At 42.3% G+C, this 22,088-nt stretch overlaps 1 protein-coding gene across 4 annotated transcripts in view; it reads right to left on the bottom strand.

Moving 5' to 3' along the window:
• LOC130105607 (piezo-type mechanosensitive ion channel component 2) overlaps window positions 1–22,088 on the bottom strand; it is a 144,666-nt gene that overhangs the window by 37,392 nt on the left and 85,186 nt on the right. For all 4 annotated transcript variants that reach the window (XM_056271671.1, XM_056271672.1, XM_056271669.1 and 1 more), the window contains 10 exons: window positions 21,403–21,607; window positions 13,939–14,040; window positions 13,432–13,597; window positions 10,333–10,576; window positions 9,481–9,583; window positions 6,519–6,690; window positions 5,199–5,288; window positions 3,904–4,037; window positions 3,601–3,663; window positions 119–222 (listed from right to left, as the gene is read on the bottom strand). In XM_056271671.1, coding sequence (XP_056127646.1) covers window positions 119–222; window positions 3,601–3,663; window positions 3,904–4,037; window positions 5,199–5,288; window positions 6,519–6,690; window positions 9,481–9,583; window positions 10,333–10,576; window positions 13,432–13,597; window positions 13,939–14,040; window positions 21,403–21,607 — 1,383 coding nt within the window. The remainder of the gene's footprint in view (window positions 1–118; window positions 223–3,600; window positions 3,664–3,903; window positions 4,038–5,198; window positions 5,289–6,518; window positions 6,691–9,480; window positions 9,584–10,332; window positions 10,577–13,431; window positions 13,598–13,938; window positions 14,041–21,402; window positions 21,608–22,088) is intronic.

Consider the following 22,088-nt stretch of genomic DNA (forward strand, 5'->3'; position numbering starts at 1 on the left):
TAAACTGTTGCAAAAAATATAGCTTTTTCGGACTATTACTTCAAATGTCAGGCTCTACCGGGTTGAAATTAAAGTTTCCTAATTTACACAAAAAGTTGTGTAAATTCGGTTCACTCACCTGAAAGGCTGATCTCTTGGGTGGTTCTTCATCTTTTTTCTCGTCATCTTCCTCTTCCTCTTCACTGTCAGTTTCAAATAGATAATAATCACCACTTCTAACCACTGAGAGAGGAACGGAGGAGAGCGTTTAGCCAAAGCAATCATAAAATCAGCAAATCATAAAATCACACACACACATATAGTAACACTTTATAATGAGTACAGTAATAAAGTACTTCAGATATATACAAAATCAAGGTTGAAAATGTTCAATAAACAATTTTCAAGTTTTGCTCATCAGAGCACCTGAGAAAATACCCTTAAATCTCTTGATTAAACTTACCTGAATCTCTACATCTGAAAACCGTACAAAACTTCGTTTATCAGGCATAACAGAACATGAACATTTGTAAAGCAGCGGCAAAACGAAAACCATAAAATCTTGCATATCCCATTTTATACATTTTAATAAAACAGCAATTACCAATAAAATTAATCCATAAAATGGAGAGAGAAAAATCTCTAGTTGGGTTAGTCAGTCATCTAACACCTCGGAAACACAGCTGTGTGTGTCTGCAGTTTCACAGATGCATAGAAAAACAGTAATTGGAATAAGGAAACTGCCTTGTGTCCTTGAACAGAAGAGCCACAATGGAGAGGGAGGGCAGGGGAGGATGCTGGGAAAACATTTCAAAACTTTATTTAAGTGACAAAACCAAAAACCTGCCCTATAAAGCTCTAAAACAAGATACATTTTCTATAGTGATTAGAGGGTCTCTCATTTAAAAAAAAAAAAAAACATGGTACAACAGTAATACCATGGCTTTTTGGACAGGATCATGATAGTAATACTATGGTAGTGTTTGCAGTAAATTGAAATGCATGTAAATACCATAGTATGTGAATATGGCAACCATATTCAATCATGTACCATGGTATTACCGTCCGATACCATGACTGTAACATTGTACCTTAATGTGTTTTCCTTGATAACAATCAACATTCTAATCACTATAAAACAAATATTAACATTAATGAAGTAGTCGCAGGTTTATAGTGAAATCGCATCTCCTGTGCTTCAGTATCACGCTGATAACGGAGATCAGCACATCAACGAAGACAAAGTAAATACCATCTCACACGCTGAAAAGCACCAAGACTATGAGTTTGAAGGTATTTATTTAGCTTTTTGATGGGTTTCTGTTGAGCACTTTTTTTGTTGAAGAGGATATAAAGAGAGGGACCATAAACCAAAGTTAGTTGTTCACCCGAAAATGAAAACTTACTAACACTTCTGTCGCTCAAAAGCTCACCAGATTTTTCCTTTCCATGGAAATCAAAAGGTGATGCACAAGCTCTTTTACATACAATGAATGAAAGATTTGCCAAAGTTTTACTAAATTAGTTTTTGCTTTATTTGAGGCAAAGTAATCAAGATGTCCACGAACATAACTACATTCAGCTTTGTATTTTGCTGGTATATTCTGACATTCCAAAGTTTGGGGTTGGTAAGATGTTTTTTTATATATATTTATGCATTATGCTCAACAAGGATGAATTATTTGATCATAAATACAGTAAAAAAAAAAAAAAAACAGTAATATTGTGAATTATTATTACAATTTAATACTAGAAAATAAAGTTCGTAGGGACAAACTTTTATATTGGCTTGACAAAGCCTCGTCTGAAAGTTTTAATAGCTTCCTAGCATGTTTTATGTTGTTAGCATGTCTAGAATTATTTTACATTTTTCTAGCATGTTTGCAACAGATTTCAATACATTGATAACATGAATTAACATGTTACAAGCATTTGTTTTAACAGATTGCAGATTTAGCAGATTGTTAGCATGAATGAACATGTTTTAGCACATTTAGAACAATTTTTTAACACATTGCTAACATGAATTAGCATGTTGTTAACATTTTTAGCATTTTGCTACCATGAATTAGCATGTTTTAACCATAGACTGTATAAAACATTGGACCTATAGTGTCCGTGGCGTCACCCGTTAGTTTCTTAAGAGCATTTTTGAAACCCAAAGTGGGCGGATAACCGAAAATGGTCAAAGAGGCGGATTAGCTGAGGTGACGTAACGGCTAACAGACAGCAGACAAACGACTAGTTGTGACAGCAGCGGCAATCCACCTGTCACTCAAGTGGCTACCTGTAAAGCTGGGAATATTAACATGGGGATATATGGGATTGTTTTGGATCGTATCTCTAGCGGCTAGTCGATGAATTGCAGTTTAAGTCACTTCAGTGTTGGATTCAAGAGAGAGACTGGAAGGTTGCTGCTTGGAATTAACACATTACTAGCATTAATTAGCATGTTGCTAGCATGTCCTGAGCTAGTTGCTAGGCTTTGTTAGTTGTATATATATGCTTCATTGTACAGAAAAGAGCATTCGACATAGCTCCTTAAAACAGTCCATGGAGGGAAAAAAACAAGGGTGAAAAGATGATGACTGAATTTTCATTTATGGATGAATTATTCCTATAACATCAAGACGGCTCACGTTGATCTAAGGAAAAATGTCTCTCTTTTCCACAACAGAGTTTCTGGTGGATTTGAACAAAGCAGAGTGATTCTCTACTGTACGGCTCCATTAACCAGCTCACAGTCACATAACAACAAGCCAGAACCATCCAGACGTTCAACTTTTCCTTCAGCCGCTGTGTAGATCTATTTAAGGCATCAAATGGATGTCATTAATTAACTTCATCTTCATATATCCTTAAACACTATTTTGTAAGCATTTCATGAAGTAATTAAAGTGGTCATATCATGCACAACATACAGTCAAACTTTTTACTAGTGGGTGCAGGACAATATAGTTAATTTATGTAAGGACGGCAAAATAAAATAAATTGTGACATATTATACCCTAAAATTCTAAAATTTAAAAAAAAAATTGAGACCAAAAATTATTTAGACACTTTGACCTGACCATGTTTTCTCTTTAATTGCTCTATGCGACCTTTTTACACCACAGACTGAACAAAATGAAGCATTGCTTGGTAATTTGCTGACCTAAATTGGTATTATCTAATTGTGTAGTTAGATTTAACAGCTGACAGATATTCAACATAATTCATTTGTGAGACAGTCTAACAGAAGGACGGACAAAACCAGTGAAATATCAACTGATTTGATAACTAATAGGTAACTCTGTCATATTTTATTACCATTTTCTAAACTGTAGCGAATAAACTGTGATAATGTGCGAAATGTTGGTGGTGTCTAAATTTTAATAAATTTTGGTTTGACTGTATATCATATCATTCCTTTTGATACGACCGGTTTAAAAAAAATGTATTGATATATATCTGTAACAATCAAAACCAGTTTCAGAGCCTTAAATAGATGTGGAAAAGTCAAAGGTCTGGAGGGTGTGTTTGTTGTATTTGAGGTCTGCCAGAGCCCCAGTGCAGTATGGGAATCCTCTGACTTCTGGTCAAGGACACAAGGAGGATCAGAGGAAGGTATGAGGAACCTACTGGACGCATGATCAACCCAAGGCCTCCACCACTGCTTTTTTTGCACCTTGTTTTTCTTTCTCTCTGCAAATGAAATGTCAGAGCATTAATGAAAGCACGTCAGAAGTGACTGTGAATTTGGAAATTAAACCTTTTCCATGTTGCTCTATGGAAAATGTGAATAATATGCAGTTAAATACATACACAACACTTGTATAAGAATGCTAACTTGTTTTTTTTTTACCATTTGAAGTTTCTAAGAAATACAGTTTTATCTGATTTTATCCTAATTACACTCTCATGCTGTTATGATCTACATCATACCATCATCATCATCTTCATCGTTGTTTTCGTCGGGTGGGATGAGTTTCGGCTCGTCTCCGGACACTTGAGCAAGGCTGAGCATCTTCTCCTTCCCTCGCTTGAACTTCTGCTGGCGCGTCTTAATACGATCCATCCTAAATTAATGCATTCATAGCGGCGACACTTTTACTGATACATAATAATAAAATCAAATAACACATGTACATTGTTGTAATATACACTACTGTTCAAAACTTTTGGGATCGCTAAAATGTTTTTGAAAGAAGTCTCATGCTCATTATTTATTTGATCAAAAATACAGTAAAAACAGTAATATTGTGAAATATTATTACTATTTCAAATTACTGTTTTCTATGTGAATATATTGTAAAATGTAATTTATTCCAGTGATCAAAGCTGAATTTTCAGCATCATTACTCCAATCTTCAGTGTCACATGATCCTTCAGAAATCACTCTAATATGATGATTTGCTGCTCAAAAAACAATTCTCATTATTATCAACTTTGAAAACAGTTGTGTTGCTTTATATTTTAGTGGAAACCCTGATTCATTTTGTCAGGATTCTTTGATGAATAGAAAGTTAAAAAACAGCATTTAGTTGAAACAGAAATCTTTTGAAACATTAAAAATGTCTTAAGTGACACTTTTGATCAATTAAATGCATCTTTACTGAATAAAAGTATTAATTTCTTAATAGTGGTGTTTTCTGATTAGAAAATAACTTAAAGGGTCTCTCCACACTTGTAGTTCGGTTCGCTTGGTTAGTTTAATCCGGATTAAAAAAACAACTATTTATTCCTGATCTGAACTGTGATGGGCAACATCACGACTATGACGAGAAAAAACAGCTGTGCTTGTTCATTCTGTCCTTTTTAGGGTCTCATCTTCCTGTTTTTGGTTTGTTTACATGTCTTTGGTCCGTGTTGTGTTCATATATCAGTCGAGCCGCACCAGAGTTAGTTTGGAAGCGGATCGAGGCTCGTCTCTTCAGTGTGTTTGGTGTCACCAGGGTTCAAATGACAGCGTTCACACTTATTCAAATGAACCGCACTAACAGAGCAATCGCACCAGGGTTCGTTTTAATCAAACCTAAACATGCCAAGTGTGAACACACCCTAAATTGACACAAAATTGGTTGGTTTGGTCTAAGAGCTCTCAGTGAAGAATATTCCAAATCGCTCATGGAGAAAACAAAGCGGTTGAGCTCTACTGTGGACATTATAGGCAAAATTCAGTCATGTGGAACAATAAAAACCCAAAGATCATGGAACATTAATGAAAGGATGTTTCTCACTGTCTCTTAAGTTGCTCCATGGATCTCTTCTCCTCCTCCAGACGAGCTCTCACGGCCTTCACGATGCTGGCCTGGAACAACTCGGCTCCTCTGACAGACAGACACACGACAACACTCAACTATACTGTACTTACATTCACACTTATTACTAGCGTTGGGTATCGTTTGAATTATCGTAGGGTATCGTAGCGTTGAATTATTTGGGAATCATTTGAACGATTCCGATTCTGCTTATCGATTCCTAATTTCGATTCCATTACGGTAAAGAAAAAAACGTAGATATCATTCACGTTCATTCTAAGTCTTATTTCAAAACATTTAACTGTAGATGAATACCATGAAGAAAAATCAACAGGCTAAAGAAGACTTAAATAAGGAACTTTTGCCAATGGTTTAAAAAACAACTAGCCTAACTACCGTAATATAAATTTCAAGCATTATTAAAGACAAGTAAACACTTAGTAATTAAAAAAGAACAAATAAACAAATTAGCAATCGCACAAACAAACACAACTGAACAAAGATATGATTGAATTGTGTTTTAATGTGTTTTAAGATTTTCAGGTATTCAGGTACAGAAACTGTAAAATAACACTGCACTTTATAAATGAAATATACACTACAAATATAGTCACAAAGTTACATTCAGTCAAGAACAGCGAGTGAATTCTCTTTGTCTTTTGTAGTTTGATTATCATTATTTAGAGACGGCGGCAGGAATATTAGGCTGCTGTCACTTTAAGAGCTGCACGGATCCAATATACTGTTACACATGCGTTTGTTTTCTTTGTCAACTGTTTACGTTCACTTAAGTCAGGTCAAGTCACCTTTATTTATATAGCGCTTTTTACAATACAGATTGTTTTAAAGCAGCTTTACAGAGATAATAGGAAAATAATGTTTTAATAATATTGTTAAATATAAAATTAAATCTCCCCAACTAAGCAAGCCAAAAGCCAATGGCGACAAAGGCGACAGTGGTAGGAACCATATCAGTGACGGATATTTTGACATATTTTTGTGCAAATGTGTCTATTCAAATGCAAAAAGACACTTAGGATGCATGTGCAGCACAGAGAACAGTGCGCGGGTCTTCTTGTGCTTGAATGGATTAACATATTAAAATGCACACAAAGGAATCGATAAAAGGAATCGGGATTTTAATTTTTATAACAAGTATCTGATTCCTGACCTTGAATATTAGATTCCCAACCTTGCTTATTACATACTACAACGGTTACATTTATGTAACAACTGCAGATACAAAAATAAACCTCAAGCAAAAATGTCAATGCTAACAAATCTGTTTACATGTCATACCGAGATGCGAGGATCTGTCCGGCGCGGATGTCTGCGACCACATGGAGGAAGTAGTAGCTCATGAAGACACGTCTCTGCAGCAGGAGGAACGTAAAGCAGATGCTGTCCCAGATGATCCCGGCCTCATCCTTCGGGAGCACACATTGATTTTTAGTCGAGGCTGAAGGCGGGCCTGAAGACACACAAAAAACATATAAAGCCATTAGAGCAGTGTTTCTAAACCTTGATTCTGGAGGCACACCAACAGTGCACATTTTGGAAGTATCTCTTATCCGACCCATCCATGTCTGAAATCGCCCCCTATACCCTTAAAGAGGGCACTATTTAAGGGGACAGTCATTTTTAGGTATCAGCAACCATAGTGGACTTTATCCAGTCTAATCATTTAATCCCATCATGCACTGCAACAACGAATGCACAACCAATGTATGCTCAACCATAGATATCCATAATAAAGGCTAGATGTCTCGCCCGCGCTGCTGGCCAATGGAGGTCGACGTCTGCACCTGGCGGCCATCTTGTCACAGGCAGCTCGCTCGTAACATTGTGTTTTAATGGTGCGTGTACTTTTTAAATAACCACAACTTGCTCAATTTTCTACCGATTTTCAAACGGTTTGGTTTGTTAGAAACGTCAGAGATGTAGTTATGACACTGCATGCTTATGAATAATAAGTGTATCAATAAATAATCATCCAGAATTATAGCCACGTTAATAACGTTTGTAAGAAACCAAACCGTTTGTAAATCCGTCAAGATTTCAACGAGATAAGAGTATTTGTGTTCGTGCTGATCACTCATCTTACATCAGGCACCACAGAGCCCGCCAGAAAGCTCGCCTGTGACAAGATGGCCGCCGGTGATGACGATAGAGACTCCGGCGTAAGACATCTAGCCTTTATTATGGATATCTATGTGCTCAACAGCTAGAGAATACCCATAATGCACTGTGAGAGTCGCGAGTCGAATTAATTATTACGTCTGACCAGAAGATGGCGCAGTTTAATCATCCATCGGTCCATTTTACAAACTGCTGGTCCAATGTGGCTACAGCGTAATATCATACAGGTATAAATTAAGGTGTATACATGCTAATCTCCATGACAGAGTTCAAGATAAATCTTTTCATTACTACAGGAGCTGCCAGTTTGCTAAGTTTCAAATAATTACTAAAAAGCAAGCACAAAATATGCAAAAGACGCAGCCATTCTGGCACACTCAGTGTCCGAATTCACTCACTCGTATCATTCACTCCTTCAAGTGGACTATATTATTGGAGTAATGTAGGGAATAGTGAATGAGGGTATAGGGGGCGATTTCGAGCACAGCTTTGGAGTCTCTAATAATGAATTGACGAGTTAAATCAGGTGTTTTTGATTAGGAAGAGTTTGAAAATGTGCATGTTGCTGAGCAAACAAGCATAAAAATATGCTGCACACACAAATATTGGATCAAACATTCTACTTGCAAATAAGTTAACTTAATTTCATTGAAAAATATTTGTAATCAACAGTTTGTGGACACCACATTCTCTCGTTACTGCAATGCATTCTGGGAGTGAAGGATATATGCTAACACTTTACAAAAACGTATGTTCCCATTAGTTAACATTATTTGTAGTAATACAACTGTTAAGATACAGTTGTTAGTTCATGTCAGCTCAGGTTCATTAAAGGGGTCATATAATGCCATTTTTGTACAAGCTAATATGATTCTTTAGAGTCTAAATTAAAACTTTGTAATATACTTTAATTAAAAATTCTCATTAGTATTGTAAGAAAACACTTATTTTACCTGGTCAAAAACAGCTCTGTTTTCAGCACGCCGTTTCAGTGCATATGACTTTAAATGATAATGAGCTTTGCTCACTCCGCCTCTCTGTTCTGTGCGTACACCGTTTGTAACACAATAACCATAACGCGTTGTTCATTATAGACGTGGGATTATGAATTATATTGAGAACGTCGTACATAGAAAACATGCCGTAATGTACCCTGAGTGTAAACCTTAGACGCATTCATTGTGAAGCGTGCAGCTAGCGATTTGCAAAGATTAATATAAATATTAAAGATTAATTAAACGTTACACTCACTTCAGTTATTTTGGAGGTTCAGCAGGAACACGAATAGTTGGTACCGGTCCAGAAGCAGCTTCTTAGCAAAACCAGCTTTATACTGACCCTCCTCGTTTATAAGCAGTCTGGTGTGTGAAATGATTCGCGCAAACATGAGAGCATTGACGTTGCTCGTGGGGAATATTCCCTTCGAAAACAAACTCAGCCACTGCGTCTTCAGCGGTTCGGATTTAGGAACATTAAAATGACTATGTTCGTTATTACACCCAAGAACAGAACACCACAATCGCTTAGACGCCATTCTGCTCATAGACAGTGCTCCAGCATATCAACAATGACCGCGGACTATGATTGACAGCTGGCTCACGAGCGAGGGCGGGTCTGTGTTGAAACCCGGCTGTCAATCAACAATCGCGGGAGGGGCGTCCGAGCGTGTGACGTCACAAAATCGAACGGCTCAATTTGAGGCAGGGGAAAACATAAGGAGATTAAAACAAAAAAACTGGATGGATTTTTATCATTTTATGATGTTTGTGTACAAGCACTGCCAACACACATTTCAGTACAATCAACTTGTAAAAGTGCATGTACCATTATATGACCCCTTTAAATAATATTAATAACATTAACAGATGCAACTTTGGATTTTAATAATGTATTGGTAAATGTTTAAATTAACATTGACTAAGATTAATAAATGTATTTTTCATCGTTAGTTCATGCTGTCTTCGAAGGCACACAATGAGGCGGACTACTATCGCAAATATGATGCCTTCAAATATTGCCTTTGTAGGCAGCTCACTATGTGTGATTAATGAATGTAGCAAAGGTTAGAAACCAAACCGTTTGTCCAACTTCAACCCACACAGTTGCTCCTGTTGTTTCTTACCTTGTAGATCTTTGTATTCTTTGATGGTGCAAGCGAGACTGAGCAGCTGAATTAACCAGCAGTTGTTCTTTATCAAAGTGTTGATATAACCACACGCCAAAATCTGTGAAAAAATACAACACCAGAAAAATGCACAAAAAATCTATTCAATTTGCCATTTCAATTTCACTACAATTTTAATTTCACTACAACTCTATTAATTTCTTGATTCACTTATTCTCTCTGTTTGTGCATTTAATAGCCCCTCAAAAGAATGATTAATCTCATGTTTTTGGTAGTTAATCTTAAAGACTTTATTTGCTGAAACATGCCTCTAAATATGTTTATTGCTTTCAAAAATGTAGTGCATTTTAAAGCATATAATTCCTTTTTTATCAAAATGACATAAAATGCACCAGTTGTTTCATTGAAAAATAAAATAAAATAAATAAATAAATGATTAAATACATAATTAAATGGTTAATAAAATCAAAAATATTAATCTGAGCATTTGTTTGTGATCATTTGTAGCATTATTTTTGGATTGTTAAAAATAGATTTATTTTCAGGGTTAGGGTTGAGATGGGAAGTCTGATTCCTTTTCGTGAACTGGTTCTTTCGGACAGTTTGTTTCAATAAACTGATTCACTAGTATTTTTACATAGTATTTTACATAATCACGCAATGACGTCATGTTGTGAAATGGGGATGTTTTACATGTCTAAAGCATATAGAGTAACTAAACTAGCACATTCAAAAGTAGTTAAGTAGATACAATATCCTCTAGCAACTAGTCTAGCAACCCTACTATTTACTGCACTATGGATGAAAACAGAAAATGCATATTTCTGTAAGATATCAGATTGTACTCACAGCAAAGACGTTCTTCATTGTGATGACGAACACGTTGTAAGCGATGAGGAAGTCCCAGTAACGCAGGATCTTCTTGATTGGCTTGAGTAAGAGATCGCCCCCGAACAGCAGGAAGTAGAAGCACGCCACCAGGTAACCCATGCAGAAGATGCTGATCCGAGTCGTGCCCGTGATGAAGATGATGGTCAGGACGAACCAGAAGAGGTAGCTAAACATGATCACCTTCAGCATGTCCAAGTACGACCTGACAGAATTACAGCGGAGTAATGTTTAAATGATGATCATCTGAGATTAGTGCATCCAATAACATGCCAAAGGTGCTCAGACTGGACAGTACAGTGCAAATCTGCATGCATTCTGGGCTAATACTGTATGTATGCATTATGAAAGAATTGTGTTCATTCGAATAGAATAATGTTTTGAAAGGGCCACAGAGGAGCCATTTAGAAATGTCTCTGCATTTTTAAACTAGCAAATGAACAACAAAAAATGTAACTGTTACTAAAAACATTGTTTCATGATAATTACGAAAGATCAAATAGAATAAAAAAAAATATATATATATAATGACTCCTAATCATCAATTTTGGGTTAAACCATTATGGTTAAAAATAACTATATTTATGGTTGAAAATAAAACCAATTATGGTTGAAAAAAAAAAAAAAAAAAAAAAAAAATTGTGATAATAAAATAAACTAGCAAAGTAGAAAGTATTTTAACAGCAAAAAAAAAAAAAAAAAGACCAATTTAAAGTGCACTCTAGAAGTATGCAAACGTTTTTGCAGCCATCATTTATTTAAATGAGATGATGTCACAACCGGTTATGCTTCATTTCCTATATAATATCAGACATCCTGGCCGGCATAATTCTAATGAGCGGATCGATTCCCAGAGCAGTTCCTTCACATGTATATGGAAGCGGCGGACACTAAAAGCCTGCACATGTCTTGTTAAGCCACTCCAGAGGTTAAAGCACATCTCCTGTCTTCACGGTGTTTGTAGACACTGGACGTTGTGTTCAGCCACAGGCCTGTACTAAGAGCTCTGATGAAAAGCTGAGATGTTGGGATATGGACCTGCATTGATGGACCACAACAAGAAGATGCTTCCTCCACTTAAATCAATCACCTTGTAGAAAAAAGATCAGTCCATACTTAAAAGCTACTTATTGGGTTAGAGCGCAGACAGAGAGAGAGCGCGTGATGGTGCGTTATGGATTTTTCCTGCAATATGATCCATGGAAATTCTTGGAAAGTGAGAGAAAGAGGATCACGTAGAGTGAGTGACAAGCAAAGACCTGAATAAACTGCTATCTATCTATCTATCTATCTATCTATCTATCTATCTATCTATCTATCTATCTATCTATCTATCTATCTATCTATCTATCTATCTATCTGTCTGTCTGTCTGTCTGTCTGTCTATCTATCTATCTATCTATCTATCTATCTATCTATCTGTCTGTCTGTCTGTCTGTCTTTCTATTTGTCTATCTATCTATCTATCTATCTATCTATCTATCTATCTATCTATCTATCTATCTGTCTGTCTGTCTATCTCTCTATCTGTCTGTCTGTCTGTCTGTCTGTCTATCTATCTATATATCTGTCTGTCTGTCTGTCTGTCTGTCTGTCTGTCTATCTATCTATCTATCTATCTATCTATCTATCTATCTATCTATCTATCTATTTATCTGTCTGTCTATCTATCTATCTATCTATCTATCTATCTGTCTGTCTGTCTGTCTGTCTGTCTGTCTGTCTATCTATCTATCTATCTATCTATCTATCTATCTATCTATCTATCTATCTATCTGTCTGTCTGTCTATCTCTCTATCTGTCTGTCTGTCTGTCTGTCTGTCTGTCTATCTATCTATATATCTGTCTGTCTGTCTGTCTGTCTGTCTGTCTATCTATCTATCTATCTATCTATCTATCTATCTATCTATCTATCTATCTATCTATTTGTCTGTCTGTCTATCTATCTATCTATCTATCTATCTATCTATCTATCTGTCTGTCTGTCTGTCTATCTATCTATCTATCTATCTATCTATCTATTTATCTGTCTGTCTATCTATCTATCTATCTATCTGTCTGTCTGTCTGTCTATCTATCTATCTATCTATCTATCTATCTATCTATCTATCTATCTATCTGTCTGTCTGTCTGTCTGTCTTTCTATTTGTCTATCTATCTATCTATCTATCTATCTATCTATCTATCTATCTGTCTGTCTGTCTATCTCTCTATCTGTCTGTCTGTCTGTCTGTCTGTCTATCTCTCTATCGATCTGTCTGTCTATCTATCTATCTATCTGTCTGTCTGTCTGTCTGTCTGTCTGTCTGTCTGTCTCTGTCTGTCTATCTCTCTATCTGTCTGTCTGTCTATCTCTCTATCGATCTGTCTGTCTGTCTGTCTGTCTGTCTATCTATCTATCTATCTATCTGTCTGTCTGTCTGTCTGTCTGTCTGTCTGTCTATCTCCCTATCTATCTATCTATCTATCTATCTATCTATCTATCTATCTATCTATCTATCTATCTATCTATCTATCTATCTGTCTGTCTGTCTATCTATCTGTCTGTCTGTCTTTTTATCTATCTGTCTATCTATCTATCTATCTATCTATCTATCTATCTATCTATCTATCTATCTATCTATCTATCTATCTATCTATCTATCTGTCTGTCTGTTTATCTATCTGTCTGTCTATCTATCTATCTATCTATCTATCTATCTATCTATCTATCTATCTATCTATCTATCTATCTATCTATCATCTATCTATCTATCTATCTATCTATCTATCTATCTATCTATCTATCTATCTATCTGTCTGTCTGTTTATCTATCTATCTATCTATCTATCTATCTATCTATCTATCTATCTGTCTGTCTATTTGTCTGTCTGTCTGTTTGTCTGTCTGTCTGTTTGTCTATCTATCTGTCTGTCTATCTATCTATCTACTTTGCAACAGTTCTCTGATGACACACAGTTTTAGCAGTGAAACGCAGTAAGGAAGGATGTGTGTTGTGTGTATTGCAGTGTGTTGTGTGTATTGCAGTGTGTTGTGTGTATTGCAGTGTGTACTGCACCTGCAGTGAATGAAGTCTGGTACTGGATTGTGAACACTGAACGATGCGGCGTCCAGATCTCTGCAGATCTCCACGTTATCTCCCGCCATCAGACGAACGGCCGCTTTGTTCTCTTCGTCAAACACCTGTCTCTGCAGCGACGCACACAGCAACAGCATGAAGTCATCTACATCAGACACAGAGAGGGAGAAGACACATTTAACGGCGGATATGGAGGACAAAGAGGCTATAAGAGGGTATTTTTGCATGTCTATTGACCGCTGATACTTTATTTAATACTTTAGAGACTGCAAACACTGTGATTCGTGGTGCTGTTATTGCGGTATTATCGAAACAGAAATGTGGGACAGTCTAAGAGGATTGATTTGGATTGAGGGTTGATTTAGTTTGAACACAGTTTCATGTTTACATGTTCTGCTAAGAAGCAAAACACAACAGCGGAACCTCAAATGTTAAATGGCAACACACATAAACATTAATGCTGTATGTTTCTGAGGCAGAACTCACAGACGAGGAATAAGGAGTTGGGTTGAGTGTGGAAATCAGGGAGGTAAAGCCATTTAATGACGTTAGACTCTATCTTGCTATCAGGAAACCTCCAGGGATAATCTAGAAACAAAGAGAAGTTTAAGAATTAAACATTCTTCATCACTGGAAACAGATAACACAAGGATCACAGATGTCATATCACATCACAGAAGTCGGCACAGTGTTGAACCACTGTGCTCATTGCTATTTTATTTGACATTATATATTATAATTTATATATTTTTTTACAAACATTAACTCAACTTATTGAGTGCTTCACATGATCTGTGTCACTGTACAATGTCACGCATATTGAAGTCTCATGCATGCATTTGCAAGGATATTTACCTAATTTCATTCAATAGATTTAAATTTGTTTCTCAGGATTTTTTTTTTTTTTAAATGCATACATAGAGACAAAGTATAAAATTTTTATTTTATCGTGTTGATTCTATGTTAGGTGAACAGGTGGTTATGCAAATGCACTGAATTATTTCCCATCACGGTTATAGTAAACCACAAATGTGTTACTTAAAATAAAAACTTTAACTGAAATAAAATAATACATTAAAAAACTTGATGTGCTAAAATAACTAAAACTGTAATAAATGTAAATAAACAAAAACAAAAAAAATTTAAACTAAACAAAAAATTAAATTGTAAAAAGAAAGTATAAAATACTAACTAATTCAAAATATTAATTAAAACAACAATACTGATCCTACAATAACACTGTTTCTTACCATCTATGAATGTGATTGAATGGATCACTAAAAATTAAAAGTTTTTCCTTTGCGTTTTTTTTGCGTACAGACAACAAAGTTGATCCGCGAAAACGACAAAAATTTCTGTATTCTGCTTCCAGGCCAGTAGTTGGAAATGTCACTTTGTAAAGAAAAACTACGTGCCTAAAGACCAAACACATAACACGCATGTGCATGACGTCACCGTTTTCACAAATTTCTGTTTTTGTAGTTTACACAGAGATGATAACAGTGTCGTTTTTCAAAAACTTGCAAATTGAAAGCCATTTTCAAAAGTTTGCATTTTCAGGGCCCCCAAAACGCTGTTGTCATGACTCATGTAAATGAACGGCCACAATGCATAAAAAGTTTTATGTTTTTAGTTGAAAACCATGTCATGTAAACGGCCTCTAAAACGTCTCGGTTACGGATGTAACCCTCGTTCCCTGAGTAGGGAACGGAGACGTTCCGTCGGATGACGACGAATGGGGTTTCGCTTAGAAAGCCAATCGACTTCGAGTACTACAAAACGAGCCAATGGCAAAGAAATGCCATGGGTCTGCGGAATTTGCATAGCGTAACTCCGCCTCACCTCGTGGGTATTTAAGGAGGACGCTGGCAGCAAATAGGCATGTTTTCTTCGCTGAGGAGCCAAGACTGAGCTCAGGCGATCCCCGCGGTACAGCGGAAGTGGCAGACAGACGGAACGTCTCCGTTCCCTACTCAGGGAACGAGGGTTACATCCGTAACCGAGACGTTCCCTTTCGTTGTCACTCCGAGTTCCGTCGGATGACGACGAATGGGGATACCAGTCTAATCACGCCACTTCTCGGCTGTCTTCCAGTGCCCTGCGTAAATCTGAGATCCCTGTCGTGAGACTAGCACGGACGAAGGACTCCTATTTAACACAGGAATACCAAGGTACACTGGGGAGCATATCCCAGGTCTTAGGGAAGTATGCAATTACTGCCAACCCAGAGGGGGGGACTTAGAAATACACATATGACCCGAGGGATGCATATGGGGAATCACTGGGGTATCCAGCCGCAGGTGGAATATTTCAACCCCAGGGGTGGCAAGGTGGCTTGCCAAGGGAAAGACACATGCTCAGAGAGGCTTACAGTGGGAATACACATGTGGGGGTAGCTCAGGGAGGTACCATGCACACGGGAGGCACCTAGCCGACGCGCAGGCAAGAGACACTGGCGCCGACGTCAGGAGTGCTGGAGGAACTCAGGGCTTTCGGAGAGGCTCACCTGAGGAGAATAATCGCACGTATCCAGTCCGTGGAGTGGAATGGCGAGCAAGCGAAGACACCTGAGCGGGTCCGGTACTAGCTGGTTGAAGCGAGTACATGAGAGGACACAGGCTCCACTCGGAGATTGTAGAATCTGGCGAATGTGTTAGGTGTCGCCCAGCCTGCAGCTCTGCAGATGTCTGTTAGCGAGGCGCCATGCGCTAGAGCCCAAGAGGATGCCACACTCCGGGTGGAGTGGGCAGTCACACCAAGGGGGCACGGTCGACCTTGCTGCTGGTATGCCAAAGCAATGGCGTCCACTATCCAGTGAGACAACCTTTGCTTGGAGAGAGCCTTTCCCTTCAGCTTCCCACCATAACAGACAAAGAGCTGGTCTGAGGTCCTGAAACACTGCGTTCTGTCTACATAGATGCGAAGAGCACGTACTGGACAGAGCAGTGCCAAGGCTGGGTCTGCCTCCTCCGGGGGCAGCGCTTGCAGGTTCACCACCTGGTCCCGGAAGGGAGTGGTAGGAACCTTGGGCACATATCCAGGCCGGGGTCTCAGGATCACGTGAGAGTACGCCGGCCCGAATTCCAGGCACGCTTCGTCAACGGAGAATGCGTGCAGGTCCCCTACCCTCTTAACGGAGGCCAATGCAGTCAGAAGCGCCGTCTTCATTGACAGGAAGTTAAGCTCGACTGACTGTAAAGGCTCAAAGGGAGCACTACGCAGGGCGGATAAAACCACTGCGAGGTCCCAAGAGGGAACGAGAGGAGGGCGAGGAGGATTCAGTCTCCTCGCTCCTCTCAGGAACCTGACGATCAGGTCATGCTTCCCCACCGACTTACCTTCTATAAGATCATGCTGTGCGGCAATAGCGGCGACATAGACCTTGAGGGTGGAGGGAGACAGCCTTCGCTCCAACCCCTCTTGAAGGAAGGAAAGCACGACGTTGATCGAACATCTCCGGGGGTCTTCTCGGTGAGAAGAGCACCAGTTGACGAAGAGGTTCCACTTCAACGCATAGAGGTGTCTCGTGGACGACGCTCTAGCGGAAGTGATGGTAGCCGCCACCGCTGGTGGCAGGGTACTCAAACCTGCCTCGTCCCGTCCAGGAGCCATACGTGGAGGTTCCAAAGATCGGGACGAGGGTGCCATAGGGTGCCCCGTCCCTGAGAAAGTAGGTCCTTCCTCAGAGGTATGGGCCAAGGAGGTGCTGTCGCGAGGAGTACAAGTTCGGAGAACCAGGTCCGGGTGGGCCAGTACGGCGCGACCAGAGTGACCTGCTCCACGTCCTCCCTGACCTTGCGCAGGAGTTGCGCAAGAAGGCTCACTGGGGGAAACGCATATTTGCGGCCCCGCGGCCAGCTGTGTGCCAGAGCATCCGTGCCGAGCGTGCCCTCGGTCAGGGAATAATACTGGGCGCAATGGGTCGAGTCGTGAGAGGCAAACAGATCCATCTGTGCGTCCCCGAACTGGTCCCAAATCAGCTGAACCGTCTGGGGATGGAGTCGCCAATCTCCGGGGAGGGGCTGAAGCCGTGACAGCTCGTCGGCTGCACAGTTCAGGGCTCCAGGGATGAAAATGGCTCGAAGCGACCTCAGATGCTTCTGACTCCATAAGAGGAGGTGGCGGGCGAGTTGTGACATACGGCGGGAGCGCAGACCACCTTGACGGTTGATGTACGCTACGGTCGCGGTATTGTCTGATCGGACTAGTACATGCTGGCCCGAGAGCACGGCTCGGAAGCGGCGCAGGGCGAGCTGTACAGCCAGCAACTCGAGGCAATTGATGTGCCATAAGCGGTGGGGTCCTGTCCAGGAGCCCGCGGCAGCACGTCCATTGCACATGGCACCCCAGCCCGTGGTGGAGGCATCTGTCGTTACAACAACATGCCGGGAAGCTCGTTCCAGAGGCACTCCTGCCCGTAGAAAGCTGAGGTTCCCCCACGGGGTGAAGGTCTGACGGCAGGTCGGAGTAACTGGTACTCGGAGGGTGCCGTGTTGCCATGCCCACCTCGGGACTCGGTCGCGAAGCCAAAGCTGAAGCGGTCTCATATGAAGCAATCCGAGCGGCGTTGCCGCGGCTGCAGATGCCATATGCCCCAGGAGCCTCTGAAAAAGTTTCAGTGGAACCGCACTCTTGCCCTCGAACTGTCTCAGGCAAGTCAGCAGTGACTGCGCGCGCTCGCTCGTAAGCTGCGCGGACATGGCGACCGAGTCGATCTCCATACCGAGAAAAGAGATCCTCTGCGCGGGGCAAAGTTTGCTCTTCTCCCAGTTGACCCGAAGGCCCAAACGGGCTACATGGCGGAGTACCAAATCCCTGTGTTCGCAAAGCTGATCTCGAGAGTGAGCTAGAATCAGCCAGTCGTCGAGATAGTTCAGAATGCGAACCCCGTGTTCCCGGAGGGGAACAAGGGCTGCCTCGACGACCTTCGTGAAGACGCGAGGAGACAGGGCTAGCCCGAATGGGAGAACTGCGTACTGATATGCCTGTCCCTCGAAAGCAAACCGTAGGAACGGTCTGTGTCGAGGGAGAATGGAGACATGAAAGTAGGCGTCCTTCAGGTCGATCGCTGCAAACCAATCCTGGTGCCGCACACATTCGAAAACGCGTTTGGCGGTGAGCATCTTGAACGGCAGCCTGTGAAGGGAGCGGTTCAATACGCGCAGGTCCAGGATTGGCCGTAACCCACCGGTTTTCTTCGGGACAATGAAGTAGGGGCTGTAAAACCCGGACCTCATTTCGGCTGGAGGGACAGTCTCGATCGCACCCTTCGCCAGCAGGGTAGCAACCTCCGCTCTCATGATAGGGGCATTGCCACCGACCATAGTGGAGCGGACTCCCCTGAAGCGGGGAGGAGACCGCGCGAACTGAATCGCGTAGCCGAGCCTGATCGTTCGTGCGACCCAGCGGGACAGGTTGGGAAGCTCTAGCCAAGCTCCCAAGGACTGAACCAGCGGGGTCATGCGAACCACAGACTTCCCGTCGGTGGGGCAGCGAGGCGGTATGACTGACCCAGACGTGGACGGCATAGCGGCCCGGTGTGGGGGTACAGTCATAGACCGCGTCCTGACAGAGCAGACCAGGGAAGGACGAACGTTCCACGGGGGTCTGCTCTGCCAGGGGTCTGGCGACAGAGGAGGATGAGAGTGGTACGGTCCGTGGACGGCGCGCACTGTCATCCGGCTCTGGGACAGAGGAGGACGAGGGGTGCACGGCCCGGGGGCGGCGCACCGTGTCGTCCGAGAACTCTGTGTGCTCAGAGATGAATGTGTCACTTCTCTCAAGATTCTCCCCCGGCCCTCCACCGGGGGAAGGAGTGGTCCTGCTACCACCTCCTGAGAAGTGTACATCATCCCTGAGCAGCCCGTCTCAGGAGCGCCGCTTGACCCGGCATTTAGCGGGGGGCGGGACTGGAGAGGGCTGGGGCGCCTTCCTACGGCCTCCTCCGCGACCGGGCCCGGGTGAAGGCTGCTGCTTGGGCCGGGCGGGAGGGGTGGGAGCCGTAGGAGGGCGCCCTCGGCGGGAAACAGACTGAGTATTCTGCCCGGTCGGCTGAGTGGAGGCAGCAGCGGGCCGTCGGGGCAGAATGTGCTTAATAGCCTCAGTCTGTTTCTGGGCAGTCGAGAACTGTTGGGCAAAATCCTCGACTGCACCGCCGAAAAGGCCATCTTGCGATATGGGGGTGTCGAGCAGCCGGGACCGCTCGGCATCCTCCACATCAGCAAGATTAAGCCAGAGGTGTCTCTCCTGGACCACGGCTGTGGACATCACCAGACCCAGGGAGCGTGCGGTCACCTTCGTCGCTCGGAGAGCAAGGTCGGTGGCGGCGCGCAGCTCATTGAAGAGCCCCGGGTCTGTCCTGCCCTCGTGCATGTCCCTGAGCATCTGGGCCTGGTAGACCTGCAGAATGGCCATGGCATGCAAAGAGGCGGCTGCCTGTCCCGCAGCTCTGTAGGACTTCGCCACTAACGCAGACGAGTACATACAGGCTTTGGATGGGTGCTTAGGCTCACCACGAGAAGAAGCGCTCTGAGGACACAGTTGCATCGCAACAGAGCGTTCAACCGGGGGGAGCCCAGTGTACCCACGGGCAGCGGCCTCATCGAGGGGAGGAAAGGCGGATGAAATCAGCGAGCGGTCACGGGAAGACATGGGAGTCTTCCAGGACTTCGAGATCTCATCATGCACGTCCGGGAAGAAAGGTATCGGGGCCTGACGCGGACGGGGTCCCGCAGCCTGACCCAAATACCAGTCATCCAGCCGCGAGCGCTCGGGGCAGGGCGGAGGGTTCCACTCTAACCCGATGCTCGCGGCGGCTCGAGACAGCATGGCCGTCATCTCTGGATCAGACTCTAGCACCACTGTATTCACACCCGAAGGTGGCAGCTGTGATGAGTCTTCACTTCCAGAAGACTCAGACCCACCTTGTGATGCTGCGATAGACATCGCGTCATCCTCTGGAGCGTCAAAGGAAACCCGCGGGACACCCGAAGATGATCCCGCCGGAATCCCCCGAACACTCACGGGTTGCAGCACTGGAGAGGATGCGGCTGGGCACGGACTGATAGTCGGCGCTTTGTTCCAAACCGTCATCCTCAGATCACCCTGGCCACCAGCCGAAGTACTAGCTCTATTTCTAGAGTCAGTAGATCGGGGTGTGGATGAGGGGACCCTCACTCTTGCGAGATCACCGAGTCTTGATCGTAATGCTGCGATGGTCATGTTCCCACAGAGAGAACATGAGTCATCCACGAGTGCTGCTCTAGCGTGATTAATGCCCAAACACACTATGCACCACTCGTGCCCATCAGAGTCATCAACGAGTCTACCGCAACCAGAAGTGCACGGGCGAGGCATCTTTAAAAAGACGTGCCGCGTGCAAGCTCTTTTGTGAGAAAAAGAAACTCTGACTGTGTTGAAGCGCCCGGGGAGAAACACACTCGCTGTCGAATCACGGACAGAAAAGCAGGAAGCGCGTCCTCGCCGGAGATCGCCGTCACACCAACACCAGAGAATCTCGCTCGTCTGCAGAACTGACAGTACAGGAATGGCTTGTGGAGCGAAGGATCACCTTGGCTCCGAAGCGAAAACATGCCTATTTGCTGCCAGCGTCCTCCTTAAATACCCACGAGGTGAGGCGGAGTTACGCTATGCAAATTCCGCAGACCCATGGCATTTCTTTGCCATTGGCTCGTTTTGTAGTACTCGAAGTCGATTGGCTTTCTAAGCGAAACCCCATTCGTCGTCATCCGACGGAACTCGGAGTGACAACGAAAGGGAACAACAGATGTTCACAGATTCTGCAATTACAGGATCACTTTCAAACTAGGTATATGTGCTTAATCCCAGAATGCTACAGCACTCTTACTCTAAATAGCTGGGATTAGTGTCCTATAAACTGTCTAAGAACCTGTTAAATAAACATGTTTGAAAAGGCCCACAGCAACACACCTTTACAAGCAGCCGCTGGGATTCCAATGCAAATGAAATACTGGAAGGTGATCATGCAGGCCAGAAAGCAGCAGTATTTGGGCCATATCTCGGCGATAGCTTTCCTCCGGCGTCTGAACATCACTAACGCCAGAGCGAAACCGTGCAGCATGGAGTAGAAATCCATACGCTGACCCATCACATTAATCGCCAACAGGAAACACACCTGAAACAACACATTCAGAGAAGAAATGGAGGAACATGGAACGAGAAACATCCATCAAATGATTGACAGATAGATAGATAGACCAATATATATAGACAGACTGATAGATAGACCAATATATATAGACAGACAGAATAGACAGACCAATATATATAGACAGACAGATAGACAGACCAATATATATAGACAGACAGACAGAAAGACAGACAGATAGACCATTATATATAGACAGACAGACAGACAGACAGATAGACAGACCAATATATATATACAGACAGACAGATAGAAAGACAGATAGATAGACCAATATATATAGACAGACAGACAGATAGATAGACCAATATATATAGACAGACAGATAGATAGACAGACAGATAGACCAATATATATAGACAGACAGATAGATAGACCAATATATATAGACAGACAGATAGATAGACCAATATATATAGACAGACAGATAGACAGACAGATAGACAGA

Source organism: Rhinichthys klamathensis, unplaced genomic scaffold (genome assembly GCF_029890125.1).
Source record: "Rhinichthys klamathensis goyatoka isolate OS25496 unplaced genomic scaffold, OSU_Roscu_1.1 h1tg000323l_1, whole genome shotgun sequence".
NCBI classification, from domain to species: Eukaryota; Metazoa; Chordata; class Actinopteri; order Cypriniformes; family Leuciscidae; genus Rhinichthys; species Rhinichthys klamathensis.